This window comes from Rhinatrema bivittatum, chromosome 7 (assembly GCF_901001135.1).
Source record: "Rhinatrema bivittatum chromosome 7, aRhiBiv1.1, whole genome shotgun sequence".
Classification (NCBI taxonomy): Eukaryota; Metazoa; Chordata; class Amphibia; order Gymnophiona; family Rhinatrematidae; genus Rhinatrema; species Rhinatrema bivittatum.
In genome coordinates, this window is record NC_042621.1 from 255,515,317 (window position 1) to 255,529,167 (window position 13,851).

The 13,851-nt window shown below is 44.0% G+C and overlaps 1 protein-coding gene across 12 annotated transcripts in view; it reads left to right on the top strand.

The window, feature by feature from the left end:
• Nucleotides 1-13,851, top strand: part of DNMBP (dynamin binding protein) — a 244,578-nt gene that overhangs the window by 99,894 nt on the left and 130,833 nt on the right. For all 12 annotated transcript variants that reach the window (XM_029610066.1, XM_029610063.1, XM_029610067.1 and 9 more), the window contains 2 exons: nucleotides 2,890-3,046; nucleotides 9,865-9,987. In XM_029610066.1, coding sequence (XP_029465926.1) covers nucleotides 2,902-3,046; nucleotides 9,865-9,987 — 268 coding nt within the window. In that variant the 5' untranslated portion in view covers nucleotides 2,890-2,901. Of the gene's footprint in view, nucleotides 1-2,889; nucleotides 3,047-9,864; nucleotides 9,988-13,851 lie in introns of those variants that run through there.

Sequence of the window (13,851 nt, forward strand, 5' to 3'; positions counted from 1 at the left end):
TTTATTTTTCTTGACTGCCATTTTAATTGTGTGATGTCTGCTTTTTTGAAATATTTTATTGGTGTTTGGAGAATGTTTAATAGTTTTTATGAGTTTTTAATTGTTGGATGTTATTCTGTTCATAGCTGTTTTGAAACATTTATTCTGCTTATTAGTATAGTTTTACAATTATTTCTCTGTGGGGATCTATAGCTGCTTGCTAGTTCTGTTTTCCTAATAAGAGGTGTATTGGTTTTTAGGGCCTGATTTAATATTTGTAGTGTTGCCTTTTCATAGATAGGGTTGCTCCTGTTTGAGTGTATTCCATAATACAGGTGTAACTGTGTGTGGATTAGTTTGTGCATTACTACAGATCCTGGGAGTATGTTAGGTCGGTTCTGTGTCTGTTACAGAGATGAAATATTTTGCTAGCATGTAAGTGTTTGTATCGGTCTTATTTGTTGTGTTTTCTCAAGAGGACATGCATTGGTGGTAAACTGCTGTCTTTTCATAAGTAGGGCTATTGAGCCTGGAAGTAGAAGGAGTTTGAGTTACTGTTACTGAGATGTCACCAGAACCAGAATATCTTTTTTGTAGGGTGAGTTGTATGGGGAATGTCATAATTCTGCTTTACATCCATTATTGTGGGTCAGGGGGGTTCCCGTGGATACAAACTGTACTTTTACATCTAGCCCCGTGATGATCATGGGTCAGTGTGCCATGCATGTGAGAACCTATGGTGAGTTGAGTCACATTCACATTATAAATGTCATAATTAAATGATAAGTGTACACTAAAATCCAACCCCCTCCATAACCCCGCCCCCATATGACCAAAGCCCCACCCCTGCCCCGCCCTGCCGGGCCATGGAAAAATGGTCTTGCTTGAAGCCGGTTGGGGACCACTGGTCTAAGGGGCCAAGACAAAGTGTTGGCAGGAAGTATACAGGAAAAAACTTAAAACTTTGTTGCGATAGCAACTATATTACATAATATATTTACACAACTGTACGACAGTCAAAGGCATTAGCTGTTGCAGCAAATTGAAGTGACAATGAAACATAGTTGGGGTTTACCAGAGATGGCTATAGGTAAGTTAGGTAGTGAAAGGGTTAAATGAATGTTGTTACCTCACCTGGCTTTACCATGCTCCATAAAAACCTCCATGGAAATGCAGGTAAAAGTATGTGCATTGCGGAACAACACACATGCTTTTACCTGCATACAAGGTGGGCAGTTTTCAAAATGCCCTGTTAGCCAGGAAAACCACCTGCCCTTGGAGCTCACCAGTGCTCTCCAATCCTCAGGGCAACAATGATTATATGGTACTCTGGGACCTTAATACTTTGTTTTTTATTTATTTTCTTTATATTCTGCTTTTTCTGCACTTCAAAGCAGATTATATTCAAGCACTGTATGTATTTCCCTACCCCCACACAGCTTACAATTTAGGGGCCTGATTCATTACCATAGACATAGAATGGGAGAAAAACCTTTGTGAAAGTTTATACATGTATCAATGGAGGAAAAGTGACTTGCGAAAGGAGTAGGATTTGAACCTTGGTCTCCCTGGTTCATAGCCCGCTGCTCTAATCACTAGGCTACTCCTCCACTTACTTTCCCTCCCTTCTGGCTCACATCCTCACTAGAGTATTCACTGCTTTACATACTTGGATGGAAGAGTAGTGTATATTCAGCTAGACTCTGAGTTAATACATCTGTTGGATACACAGCTGTGCAATGTTTAGTAGCTGTAGTGTTTAGCATTTCTACCAAAACCTTTTTTTGGTAAAGGGAATCTATTAAACATAAAGAGGTAGATTTTAAAAGGGTGCGTGCACTACCTGGCGCACACACATGTACATCCGATTTTATAACTTGCGCGCGCAAGTTATAAAATTGGGTCGGCGCACGCAAGGGAGTGCACAATTGTGCACCTTGCGCGCGCCGAGACGCGCTACCTTCCCACCCCTTCCCCTAACCTTTCCCCCCCAGCTCTACTCTAACCGCGCCCCCCCCCCCCCCCCCCCGACCCTTGTCTTACCTTTTGTGCCTGCTTCCGGGCAGGCGCAAGTTGCGCCTTCCAGCATGCGATCCTCTGACACAGCAGCAATGGCTGCTGTGTTGGAGGTCTCTTGCCCCGGCCCCGCCCCTTTTTTTCAAGCCCTGGGACTTGCACACGTCCCGGGGCTTTACGCGTGTCGCTGGGCCTTTTTAAAATAGGACCGGCGCGCGTAACTCCTCTGGACTTACGCGCGTAGGGCTTTTAAAATCCGCCCCAAAACTTTCTTTAAATTAAGTATATACCTCCTTATGTATTAGTGTTGCTTGGGCAAATGAGAACTGAAAAAGTCCAGCAATATGATTTGTGCTGGAGGAAATTGCAAGGTTTCAAGACCAGAGGCATTATCCTAATTCTATTTACAAGTAGCTTGAATGCTGCTCTTTTCACACTGCCCCATGATTCCTTGTACCTTTAAGGAATCTGATCAAGAAGGACTGTATATCAGAGAGCCAGTGGAGAAGAGGGAAGAGCCTGCATTTTTGGAGGGTATACCCCTCCACAACCCCCTTGCCTGGCTTTCATATCTTTGGAAGGGTACCTCGTCTATCTCCCTGCACTCACATTCTTGGAGAGAGACCCCCCTATACTGTCAGCCCTTACATTTTCCAAAGGGCGACTCCTCAAGTTTCACATCCTGTAAGGTTTTAGCAGTGCCTCTGTCCAAGCCCATATAACTAGCTGGAGGAAGGCCAGTGCTGGGAATGTTTCACTTAAAGTAACACCAGTTCTTGGACACAAGAATCAGGATAGTCAGTGCAGGAAATCTGTCTTTTAAAGATGCTGTGTATTCAGTTACTGTAACTTCCATCTTTATGATATATCTTTCCCTCTTTTCTGTGTCTCTAGTTGTCTCAAGTGATGGAAGTTGGCTCCGTGGTACGAGCAACCTTTGATTTTTGCCCCAGTGTCTCAGAAGAGTTACCTTTGTTTGTTGGGGATGTTATTGAGGTGCTAGCTGTGGTTGATGACTTCTGGCTGACTGGGAACAAAGAAGGTATTACAGGTAAGAAAGCATTTTGATAATGTCGCTCATGTGCAGAAGGCCTTTCCCTGCTGAAATTCTCAGTTCATCTCCCTAGGTCTTTTTCTCCTGCTTTATCCAAAAAAAAAATGGAATTATTTTCTGGTTTAATGAGTTCTTCCTTTCTGTTTAAGACAGGAATAGCAGAAACACTAAATGAATTCTTTGTTTCACTCTTTACTGCGGAGGATGTTGGGAACATACCCACACCTGAAACATTCTTTAATAGTGGAAATTCTGAACAACTAAAATAATTATCTTTGATAATGGAGGATGTAATAAATCAGATTAACAAATCACTAGGACTGGATGGCATCCATCCCAGAGTTCTAAAAGAACTAAACCAAACTAACCTGTTCTTAGTAATCTGTAACCTATCATTTAAAAAGTCATAATAAAAAAGGTATGGATATACCCAGACATCATGAGAGACACGCAAATTCGCAGAAAATTATTTGTTGGAATGTGTCAGGAAGCAAGAGCATTAGGTATACAGATAAATGTGAGATACCCATGTAAATGTTTGTTGCAATATAAGGGGAAAAGTTATATTTAACTTAGGGGTTTTTTGGATAATTGCAAAGATGAGACTCCCACCACATAATCGGTTCAGGTGCATTAGGTTAAAATAGGCTGTGTGAATTCTCCATAATTTAAATTTTGAAAAGTTTCTTTTGATGATGTTCCAATTAATTCTTTGATCCTTTGGTTTCTTTATGTATTACAATCAGGAAAGAGAATGTTTTTCTGTATGTATTATTATAAAATATATAAATAAAGAATTGAAAAAAGTCATAATATCTGAAAACAGGAAGGTGGCCAATATGATGCCAATTTTTAAAAAGGGCCCCAGGGTAATCAAGGAAACTGTAGATTGGTGAGCCTGATGTCAATGCCGAGCAAATGGTAGAAGCCATTCTAAAAACAAAATCACTAACCATATAGATAGAAATGGCTTTATGGTGAAGATTTAGTAAGTTTTAGCAAAGAGAAGTTTTGCCTTACCAATCTTTTAGATGTTTTGAAGGCGTAAATAGGCATGTAGATAAATGTAAGTCAGTTGATATAGTGTATTTGGATTTTCAGAAGGCATTTGACAAAATCCCCCATGAGAGTCTCTTTAGGAAATTACACAGCCATGCGATAGGAGGCAGTGTCCTAGGGTGGATTAGTAACTAGTTAAAAGACTGAGGGACTGAAGCTAGCACCCGATGCAATAAGGAGATTAGCGTGTCCAAAACGCGCACCCAAACACATGCGTAGCCAATAATGCCTATCACATGTAAATTCCATGTAGATGAGGCTATTAGCTAATACCCCCTCCCCCAATGCAGAAAATCGCTAGGCGCCCAACGCATACTTTTTAATGCGGTAAATTTAACTCTAACCCCGTAAGTGGTATAAAGTCAGTCCATGAGTCAAGGGCTCATGAGATATTAAAAAATATGGTCCTCTGTGGTTCTGGCTACTTACTATCATTGTGACAGTTACATTTACTGCTTGCGATGTTGAAAAATAAATGTATATTGGCTTGATTTAAAAATATATATATATTCTGGACGCACAATTTAGATGCTCATAGCAAGGGGTGCTTAGCTATGGGTGTCTTCAGCAACCTCAACAAAATTGGCCAGAAGAAGCAGGATAAAAACGGATGCTCGTATTGAGCACCCGTTGCAATTGTGGGTGGCCGATGCACTTGAACACTAGGGATGCACAGTTCTCCCCTAGCGCATACTTTTTTCTGCAGCCCCCTCATTTAAATACTGCATCAGGCGCCCAGGGGATGTGGCTGCGTGTGTGTTAGGAAATCAGGCGCTCAATACGAGCACCTGTTTTCAATGCATGTCTTATTGCATCAGCCCAAAGGGCAGGAGTAAATTATCAGTTTTCCAAATGAAGAAAGGTTGTTAGTGGAGTACCTCAGAGATCAGTAATGGACATGTGCTATTTATCATATTCATAAATGATCTGGAAAAGGGAATGATAAGTGAGGTAATCAGCTTTACAGATGACACAAAATTATTCAGAATTATTAAAATAGCAGTGGATTGTGAGGAACTGCAGAGGGACCTTGTGAGACTAGGAGACTGGGCATCTAAATGGCAGATGAAATTTAATGTGGAAAAGTGCAATGTGATCACATAGGGAATAATAATCCCAACTATAGGTATACATTGCTGGGTTCTGTATTGGGAGTAATCACCCAGGAAAAGGACTTTGGAGACCTTGTGGACAATATGTTGAAATCCTCAGCTCAGTGTGTGGCAGCATTCAAAAAAGCAAATAGAATGTTAGGAATGATCTGAAAAGAAATGGAGAATAAAACAGAAAATATCATATTGCCTCTGTATCGATCTATGGTGTGACTGCACTTTGGGGTAGATATTCAAAAGGGTAAGCTCGCTGGGCCAATTTTCAAAGGTCCGGTCACACGATTAATCCCCGGGACGCGCGTATGTCACAGGGCCTCGGGAAAGGGGAGGGGTGGAGTGGGGCTAGAGGCCCCCGGCACAGCAGCCATTTGCCGCTTTGCTAGGGGATCGCATGCCAGCATGGTGCCGGCGCGCGCAACCTGCGACTGCCCTGAGGCAGGCACATGAGGTAAATTAAAAATTGGGGGGGGGGGGGGGGCTAGGTTAGAGCTAGGGGGCGGGTAAGTAAGGGGAAGGGAGGTTAGTGTAGGGGGTTGGGAAGTTCCCTCCCAGTCTGCTCCGAAATTGTAGCGGACTGGGAGGGAACTGAGCAAGGCCGCGGGTGTTGGCACGCGCAAGATGCACAAGTGTGCACCCCCCTGCACGCGCCGACCCCCAATTTTATAGCGCACGCGCACCTGCACGCACATGTTATAAAATCGGGCGTCCATGTGTGCGCACCGGGTAGTGCGCGCACGTTTGGAAATCTGCCCCTTTGTGTGTAGTTCTGCTCACCCCATCTCTTAAAGAAGCAAAACAGCAGAACTAGAAAAGGTACAATGGACAGCTACAAAAATGATAAAGATGTTAGGCTTTACTCCTCAAGAAGGGAGGAGTTAGCAATCTTGTTATGGATGACTCCTGTAGAGGGAGGAGTTAGCAATCTGTTAAGGTATAGACTACGGAGTTGCAATCTGTTATGAATCTATTGCTGAAGACTCCTGATGGGGAAGGAGTAGCAATCTGTTACCAGCGGAGTGCTTGGAGAGGGCACTCAGCTGTAAAGGAATGTAGATAGGTGGATCCTTGGGCCGATGGCAGATGACTGCGCCCCAGGAGGATATCCTGAGAGGGACCACCGGCTAGGCTTGGGTATGGAGATAGACACAGATAGTTCTTTTATTAGACAGGTTAGTAGAACCACCAGAGGTGGCAGTAGTGAGCTGATATGCCCAGCAGGGCTGAAGTCCCTCAGGAACTGGAACAGCGATCCCAGGGTTGCTGAGCTGTAGAGAAACTATAGATAGTGAGTAGACAGTGTAGGCTGTGTTCATAGCCAGAACTGGATGACAAAACTCACATAAGGTCTTAAGGAGGCTCAGTAGCTGGAAAGGGTTAGGCTCTTGAGGAGCGAGTACCTGGTTCCAGGGAAAGCTCTGAGAGAGCGATGGTAACTCACAAATGTCTGTATCTGCGATAGCTTCCAGGCAGTAGAGAATCTTCAGACTGTTCAGGAACATGGGCCATCGAGGAGCGAGTACCGGTTCCTATCTGTAATCTGAAAAAAAGGAAAGAGAGCGAGGCACCTGAGGAGCGGGGACCCCTGGTAAGTCCGAGGAGGCAGAGTAGCTTGGAATGAATCCCATGCGTTTCCTTGCTAACTCGATTAGTTAGCAAATACTGAGACCTTTTATATTGGAAGAGGATGATTTCATCTCACTGGACGCACCCAAGGTTTGCGCCCTTGCTGGTTCATCAATCAGAGCGTGCCCTATGTCATCAGGAAACATGGCAGATCCGCAGCGTTGTGCCGATCCGGGGACGCCGGAGAGAGACGGCCAGAAGACGCCACGGCAGCTAACTGTCCATCAGACCCGGAGGGAGTCGCCACAGAGGTAAAAAGGGCAGAGTGAGGGCATCGAGCAGCCTCTGACGCAACAAAAGAGGACGGAATGGCTCTCAAATGATGAGAGGCTACACAGGCTAGGGCTCTTCAGCTTGGAGAAGTGGACATGACAGAAGTTTAGAAAATCATGAGATAGAGATAGGATGGCTATTTACCCTTTCTGATAATACTAAAACAAGGGGATACTCCATGAAACTAACAGCCAGAAAAGTCTATAACATATTATGAGCTGTATAAACTTAAAAAAGCTATTACTGTCTCTGAGAGTGAATAATAGGAAATAGATCTACTTTATGGAATCTGGTGGGTACTTGTAACTTGGTTTGGCCTCTGTTGGAGACAGAACTCTGGGCTTGATGTACCTTGGTCTGACCCAGCATGGCATTTCTCATGTTCTTATGTAATAATTAATAGAGCAGTTGATTAACTTAGTGAAGCAGCTTTAGTTTCTCTTTAAGCATGCCACCCTTACTTCCTGATCAAAATTTTATGGATTTGGTCAGAATGCCATTTTTTAACAAAATCATCTAGGGCCCAATATTCAAAGATATCCGGTTATCTAAGTTATCCAAATATTAATTATCCAATTAACTTAGAATGGATATTCAGCAGAATGGCTATGCTGCTGAATATAACCAGATAAGTGCTAGTTAATTGGATAAGTTATATCCAGATAATGTTAGACCTGCTATTGAGTGGGTCTATCTTATTTGGTTAACTTAACCAGATAAGTCTGAATATAGGAACTTATCCAGTTATGATAACTGGATAAGTTGCCCCACCTTGATCTGCCCATTGCCTGCCCCCAAGATATCTGGCTATCTACTTACCTGGATAAATACTTATCCAGCTAAATGGTGGCCGCTGAACATAGCCAGATATTCAACGGCTGTCACTTAGCCAGATAAGTCGTACTTACCTGTCTAAGTTGCGTTGGAATATCTATCCCCTAGAACAGTGTTTCCCAACCAGTGTACCGTGGCACTTTAGAATGCCATAGCAATCTTCAGTTTCTTTGTCCCCTGCAACAGCTGACCAGGGATCAGTGCTTTGCTGCTTCCACTTTCCCCTCTGCTGGCTGTCCTCTACAATTGAAAATGCACTGGGTCCGGTAGGCTTACAAGTCCTCCTGGCCCCATGCAGTTCCCATTACAGTGGGAAACCGGCAGAGGAGAAAGAAGTATCACCAGGTAACTGCTGCTGTAAGGGGCAGCTAAATTTGCTAGGAAGCTGGGGTGATGGGGCAGGGGGGGTGGAGAGAGGAAAGGAAAAAGAAAGTGCTGATGCCAAGGAGGGGTGAGAGTAGGAAAGGAAAAGTGATGGAAGGGAATGGTGGAATGAGAGGGTAAGAGAGAGAAAGTGATATAAATGATATCAGGGAGTGGAGGGAGAGAGTAGGAAGGTGATGATGCCAGGAGGGTGGAGGGAGAGAGCAGGGAGGGGAAGGTGCTGATGATGCAGTGGGGGAGTAGGGAGAGAGAAGGGAGGGGGAGGAGGTGATGAAAGAGAGTGGGGGGGTGGGAGGTGATAATACCAGGGGTGAGGGGAAAGAAAAGGGAAGAGAAGGTGATGATGTCAGTGGGTAGAGAGAAAGGGAAGAGAAGATAATGATCTCACGAGATAGAGAGAAAGGGAAGAGTAGATGATCTCACAGGGTAGAGAGAAAAGGGAAGAGAAGGTGATGTCAGGGGGTAAAGAGAAAGGGAAGAGAAGGTGATGCTGTCAGCGGTAGAGAAAAAGGGAAGAGAAGGTGATGATGTCAGGGGTAGAGAAAAAGGGAAGAGAAGGTGATGATGTCAGGGGGTAGAGAGAAAGGAAGAGAAGGTGATGATGTCAGGTGGTAAAGAGAAAGGGAAGAGAAGGCGATGATGTCACCCCTAAGAAGAGAGGGAAGTGAAGAGAAGAGAAGGTGATGAATTTAAAGGGTAGAGAGAAAGGGAAGAGAAGGTGATGTTGCCAGGAATGGTAGAGAGAAGGTGAGGATTGCAGTGGAGTGAAGGGAGAGGGAAGAGAGGGGAAAAGATGGTGATGATCTGAGGGGTGAGAAATAGGGGGAGAGGGTAGGGGAAGAGAAAAGATGATGATGCAGGGAGGGATAGTGGGAATGAGTGAAGAGAAGGTGATGATGCCAGGTGTTGGGGAGGGGAAGAAAGAAAAGAGAGAATGATGATGCCAGGGAAATGGGGGATAGAGAAGGTGCTGGTGTGCCATGATGAAGTGAGCCCAATGCCAGGTGTGTCATGACACAAAAAAGGTTGGGAACCAATGGTTCTCAAACCCAATCCTGGGCATTGACAGGTTGGATTTTCATGATATCTACAATGAATATGCACGGGACATATTCAGACCAAGGCAGTGCATACGTTTCATTGTGGATATCCTGAAAACCTGTCTTGTTGGATCCTAGGCCTGGATTTCAGAACCACAGATCTAGGATATACATGGACATTAGGGATATTTGCTTCAGTTTAGGGTTTGAGTAAAATCTAGATTAGGGATGATCACCTCTGATCTTTGGGGACCACAGATAAGTCTGGTTTTCATGAGTGATATTTTCATATAATGTGGTCAAAGAACCAAGTTAATTAGCAAACCTGCTTATCCTGAATAGTGGACCTGTTTTCTGGCCTTTGAGGACTTGAGTTGGCCCATCGCTGGTCTGGAGAATGAATATTTTGGTTCTTTTGAATGTTTGACCTCATAGTGAAGACCCAGTTGGGTATTATGCCCTGCAAGTAACTTCCTCCTTCCTTTTACAGGGCAGTTTCCAAGCAGTTTTGTAGAGCAGCTGACGATTCCTAGTCTGAAGCATGGAGAGAAGCTCTTTGTTTGCATCAGTGATTTCACAACCCACGAGCCTGGAGGACTGTCCCTCCAACGAGGTAACCTTAGGCTTCTGCATTTATAAGTAGGAGTATTCAGTGGGGCTAATTCTGCATTAAAGAACCTTAGTGAAAAAGATCTGGGGGGCAGAGAGCAGCAGGGCCCTGCATTCTGTTTGTTTCACTTACAAATTGAGGTGATATCACTTTAAACTTTGAAGTCATTGGTTAGTCATCTCAGGTACAAAGTAACCAGCTTTCCTACTCTGAGGGAGAGTCCCTTTTTTGTCTACAAATTATATGTTTCCCATACAATTGAATGGGATGTTAAGAATGCTTCTTCTTCCTCCCTTCACATCTGCCTCTTATATCAGCAGTACCCAGAGAATACTTTAAACCTATACCAAATTATGTACAAACTTTATTAATTCATGTAACAATCCTCGCTCTATCTAGACAATAAAATCTATCTATTCCACACATCTATTCTCATTCACACCATGCTAAAAACATTTAAAATGTGAATCTTGTAAACATTGTGACCCCAACATACATTTCACCAATCAAGAAACATAAGAAATAAATTACTGTTATATATATGTGAATTCATGTTTATTGTAAAATGATATAAAATTGATTGGTGAAATGTATGTTGGGGTCACAATGTTTACAAGATTCACATTTTAAATGTTTTTAGCATGGTGTGAATGAGAATGGATGTGTGGAATAGATAGATTTTATTGTCTAGATAGAGCGAGGATTGTTACATGAATTAATAAAGTTTGTACATAATTTGGTATAGGTTTAAAATATTCTCTGGGTATTGTATTATTTACATGTAAGGGGATATTGTGATATAATGTACCCTTATATCAGCAGGGCAAGTAAAATAACTCAGCTAAAACAAAATCATTAGGACACTCTTTGGCAGAAGTTCCCCAGTTCAAATCAAGTCTTCTGCTCCCTAGGTCGACTGGGGCTGGGAATCCTCTGAAGGCAGCAATCATAGCTCCTGAGGCAGAGAGAGTTATAGTAATTGTTCAAATGTGACACCTAGTGGCCAGATTCAGGATCCATGATTATAGGGTTCTGGAGGGAGCTCTGGTTCATGGCCCTTACCCCAGGACCATTTTTACAATGAATAGACTAGGTATATTGGGAGCCAGAGGGGCAGGATATAAAATAGGGGAAAAATGCCCAGGTTGTTGCGAATGAAGTCTCATGGTGCCAGATCCCAGCCCTAGTTCTGAGTGAGCTGGAAGTTAAAAAAAAAAAAAAAAAAAAAAGCATGAGGAAATTGTGGGTGAAAAAGACACTTTTTCATTCTGATTTGTGTTTCCAGTTTAGGCATTCCAACTACCAGAAATCTAAGTAAGTTAATGTACTGCAATGCTTATCTTGATCAGAACTGCCTGCAGGTATAAGAGTCGGGCTGAAAAATCACAATTTAGAAGGTCAGTTAGAAATCCTGCCCATAAAATGGAAATTTTTGCAGGGGCAGGGATTACTAGAACTCCATTTTAGACTGTGATACAATTCCAGAAAATCAGAGTGGGTAACATTTAAAATGCATTCCCAATAGGATCAAAGTCTTTGCCACTTTTGCCCAGGATTATAGATAGTGCATGAAATCTTGATCCTGGACTGGGATTTTTTTTAAAACAGGTATCCACTCATGCACATATACTGTAGCCTAAGGGTTGGCAAAGCTGATCAGGTTCTTATGCTATCCACAATTTATTTGCAGGAGATGCATTTGCTTGTAATGAAGGCCGTGTATACAAATACATCTCATGAATATTCATTTTCCTGAACATACCCAGATCAGTCCAGACCAGTGGGTTATTCATCCCTTCTAGCCGATGGAGTCAGAGAACAAAACTTTGAGGCACTGCTTCTTAACTGAGAGTGCCACCTGCAGGACCTCAGTATTTCTCTGACTCCAGCAGATGGTAGAGCTGCTCCTGCAGGCTGTTACTTAAAACAAGAAAAAAAAAAAAAGGAAATAGATTTTTTGTTTTACAGTAGTTTTAGATTCCAGATCATGGACGCTCTCTGAGGTGCTAGGCATCTTCGTGGGCCATCCCTCAGGTAGAGCCGGGACACCAGGGCGGTTGGATACCCCTGACTGAGTTCGCCTGCAGCGCACCAGACGGTCCGATAGCCAGGTTCCCTCAACCCTCTGAGTCTCCCTCTTGGCCTTCTTCCTCTGGACAGGGAAGTAACCGCTTAATAAAGTTTCTTTAAGTTCCTTGTTTAAAAAAAAAAAACCAACAACAAAAAAAAAAAAACAGTTACATTATGGCAACAGTCCGCAAAGGAGAATTTCTTGCCTCCCTAAACCTGATAGAAGCATATTTGCACATCCCCATTCAAGAGAAACATCAGAAGTTCCTTCGCTTCTAAGTGTTGAGTCAACATTTTCAGTTCAGAGCCCTCCTGTTTGGCTTGGCGATGGCACCCCGCACATTCACCAAGGTGATGGTGGTGGTGGCTGCGGCTCTTCGCCGGGAGGGAATTTTGGTTCACCCGTATCTGGTCGATTGGTTGGTTCAAGCGAAGTCCAGGGAGAAATGCGAGAAGTCCATCCGAGAGTGATGTCCACCTTACAGTCTCTCGGTTGGGTTATCAATGTGCACAAGGGTCAGTTGGAGACGACTCAGTTGCTGGTTTACTTAGGGGCCCACTTTGACACTTAGCGAGGCAGGATTTTCCTGGCGGTGGACCGGGTGTTGAAGTTGCAGTCTCAGGTCAAGTGTCTTCTTCGTCTGGAGGTACCCAAAATGTGGAATTATTTACAGGTCCTGGGGTCCATGGCATCCACGTTGGACTTGGTCCTGTGGGCGTTCACGCACATGAGACCACTACAACATATGCTGTTGTCCAAGTGGAGTCCCTGTTCGGAGGAGTTTCATCTTCCCTTGCCTCTGCTTTGGGAGTCCAGGTCCAGTCTCTCCTGGTGGCTGTCTCGTCCCAATTTAGAGAAGGGGATGGATCTAGAGCCTCCGGACTGGGTGGTGGTCTCCACGGATGCAAGCCTCTCCGGCTGGGGAGCGATGTGCTTGGGCCGGTCAGCGCAAGGTCTGTGGCAACCGGAGGAGAAGTTCTGGTCCATCAATCACCTCAAGACAAGGGCGGTCCTAATCGACAGGGCTACATGAAGAATCATGCAGTAGTGTTGGAGGCCCAGAGATTATTTGCCTGGGTGGAGCGTCATCTCGAATGGCTGGCACCATCTTGTGCTCCTACCGTGTGACAGGGGCCGACCAATGGCACCGGTAACCCCTGTGACATAGTAAGGGCAAAGGTTATCCTCGCCATTTTGAATACTGGCAGCCAACAGCCCAAGTGCAGATCACTCCCGGACCCCCGCTGGACCACCAGGGACTTTTGGCAAGTCTTGGGGGGACAGTAGGATGGGGGTTTGTAGTTAATTAAATTTAAAGAGTTGGGATGGTTTGTTTTTTTTTTCCAACAAAGAGCATGATAAAAGTTTTCTGATCCTGGAAGTGGACAGAAATGGCCTTCCCCAGACCTGAAAACGAAATGGGGACAAAAAAATATTTTATGCCTTCCCCTACTTTGCTCCATAAGACGCCAGATGCCCAGGAACAGAGCCGGTTTAGCACACCATTTTTTTTTTAATTTTCCTGCTCTGAATCCTAGATGCGTCTTGTGGTCAGGTGCGTCTTATGGAGCGAAAAATATGGTACTTTGTGTCCTTTGCGGACCCCCCTTTGAACCCCCTGAGAAGGGCTACCCTGAAGGATTTTATTCTGAAAGCGGTCTTTTTGGTAGCTATTTGTTCAGCTTGAAGGATTTCAGAACTTCAGGCTCTGTCGTGTAGAGATCCGTTTTTGTGGATTTCCAGGAATGGAATTTCATTGAGAACAGTGCCTTCCTTTGTTCCTAAAGTGGTGTCTG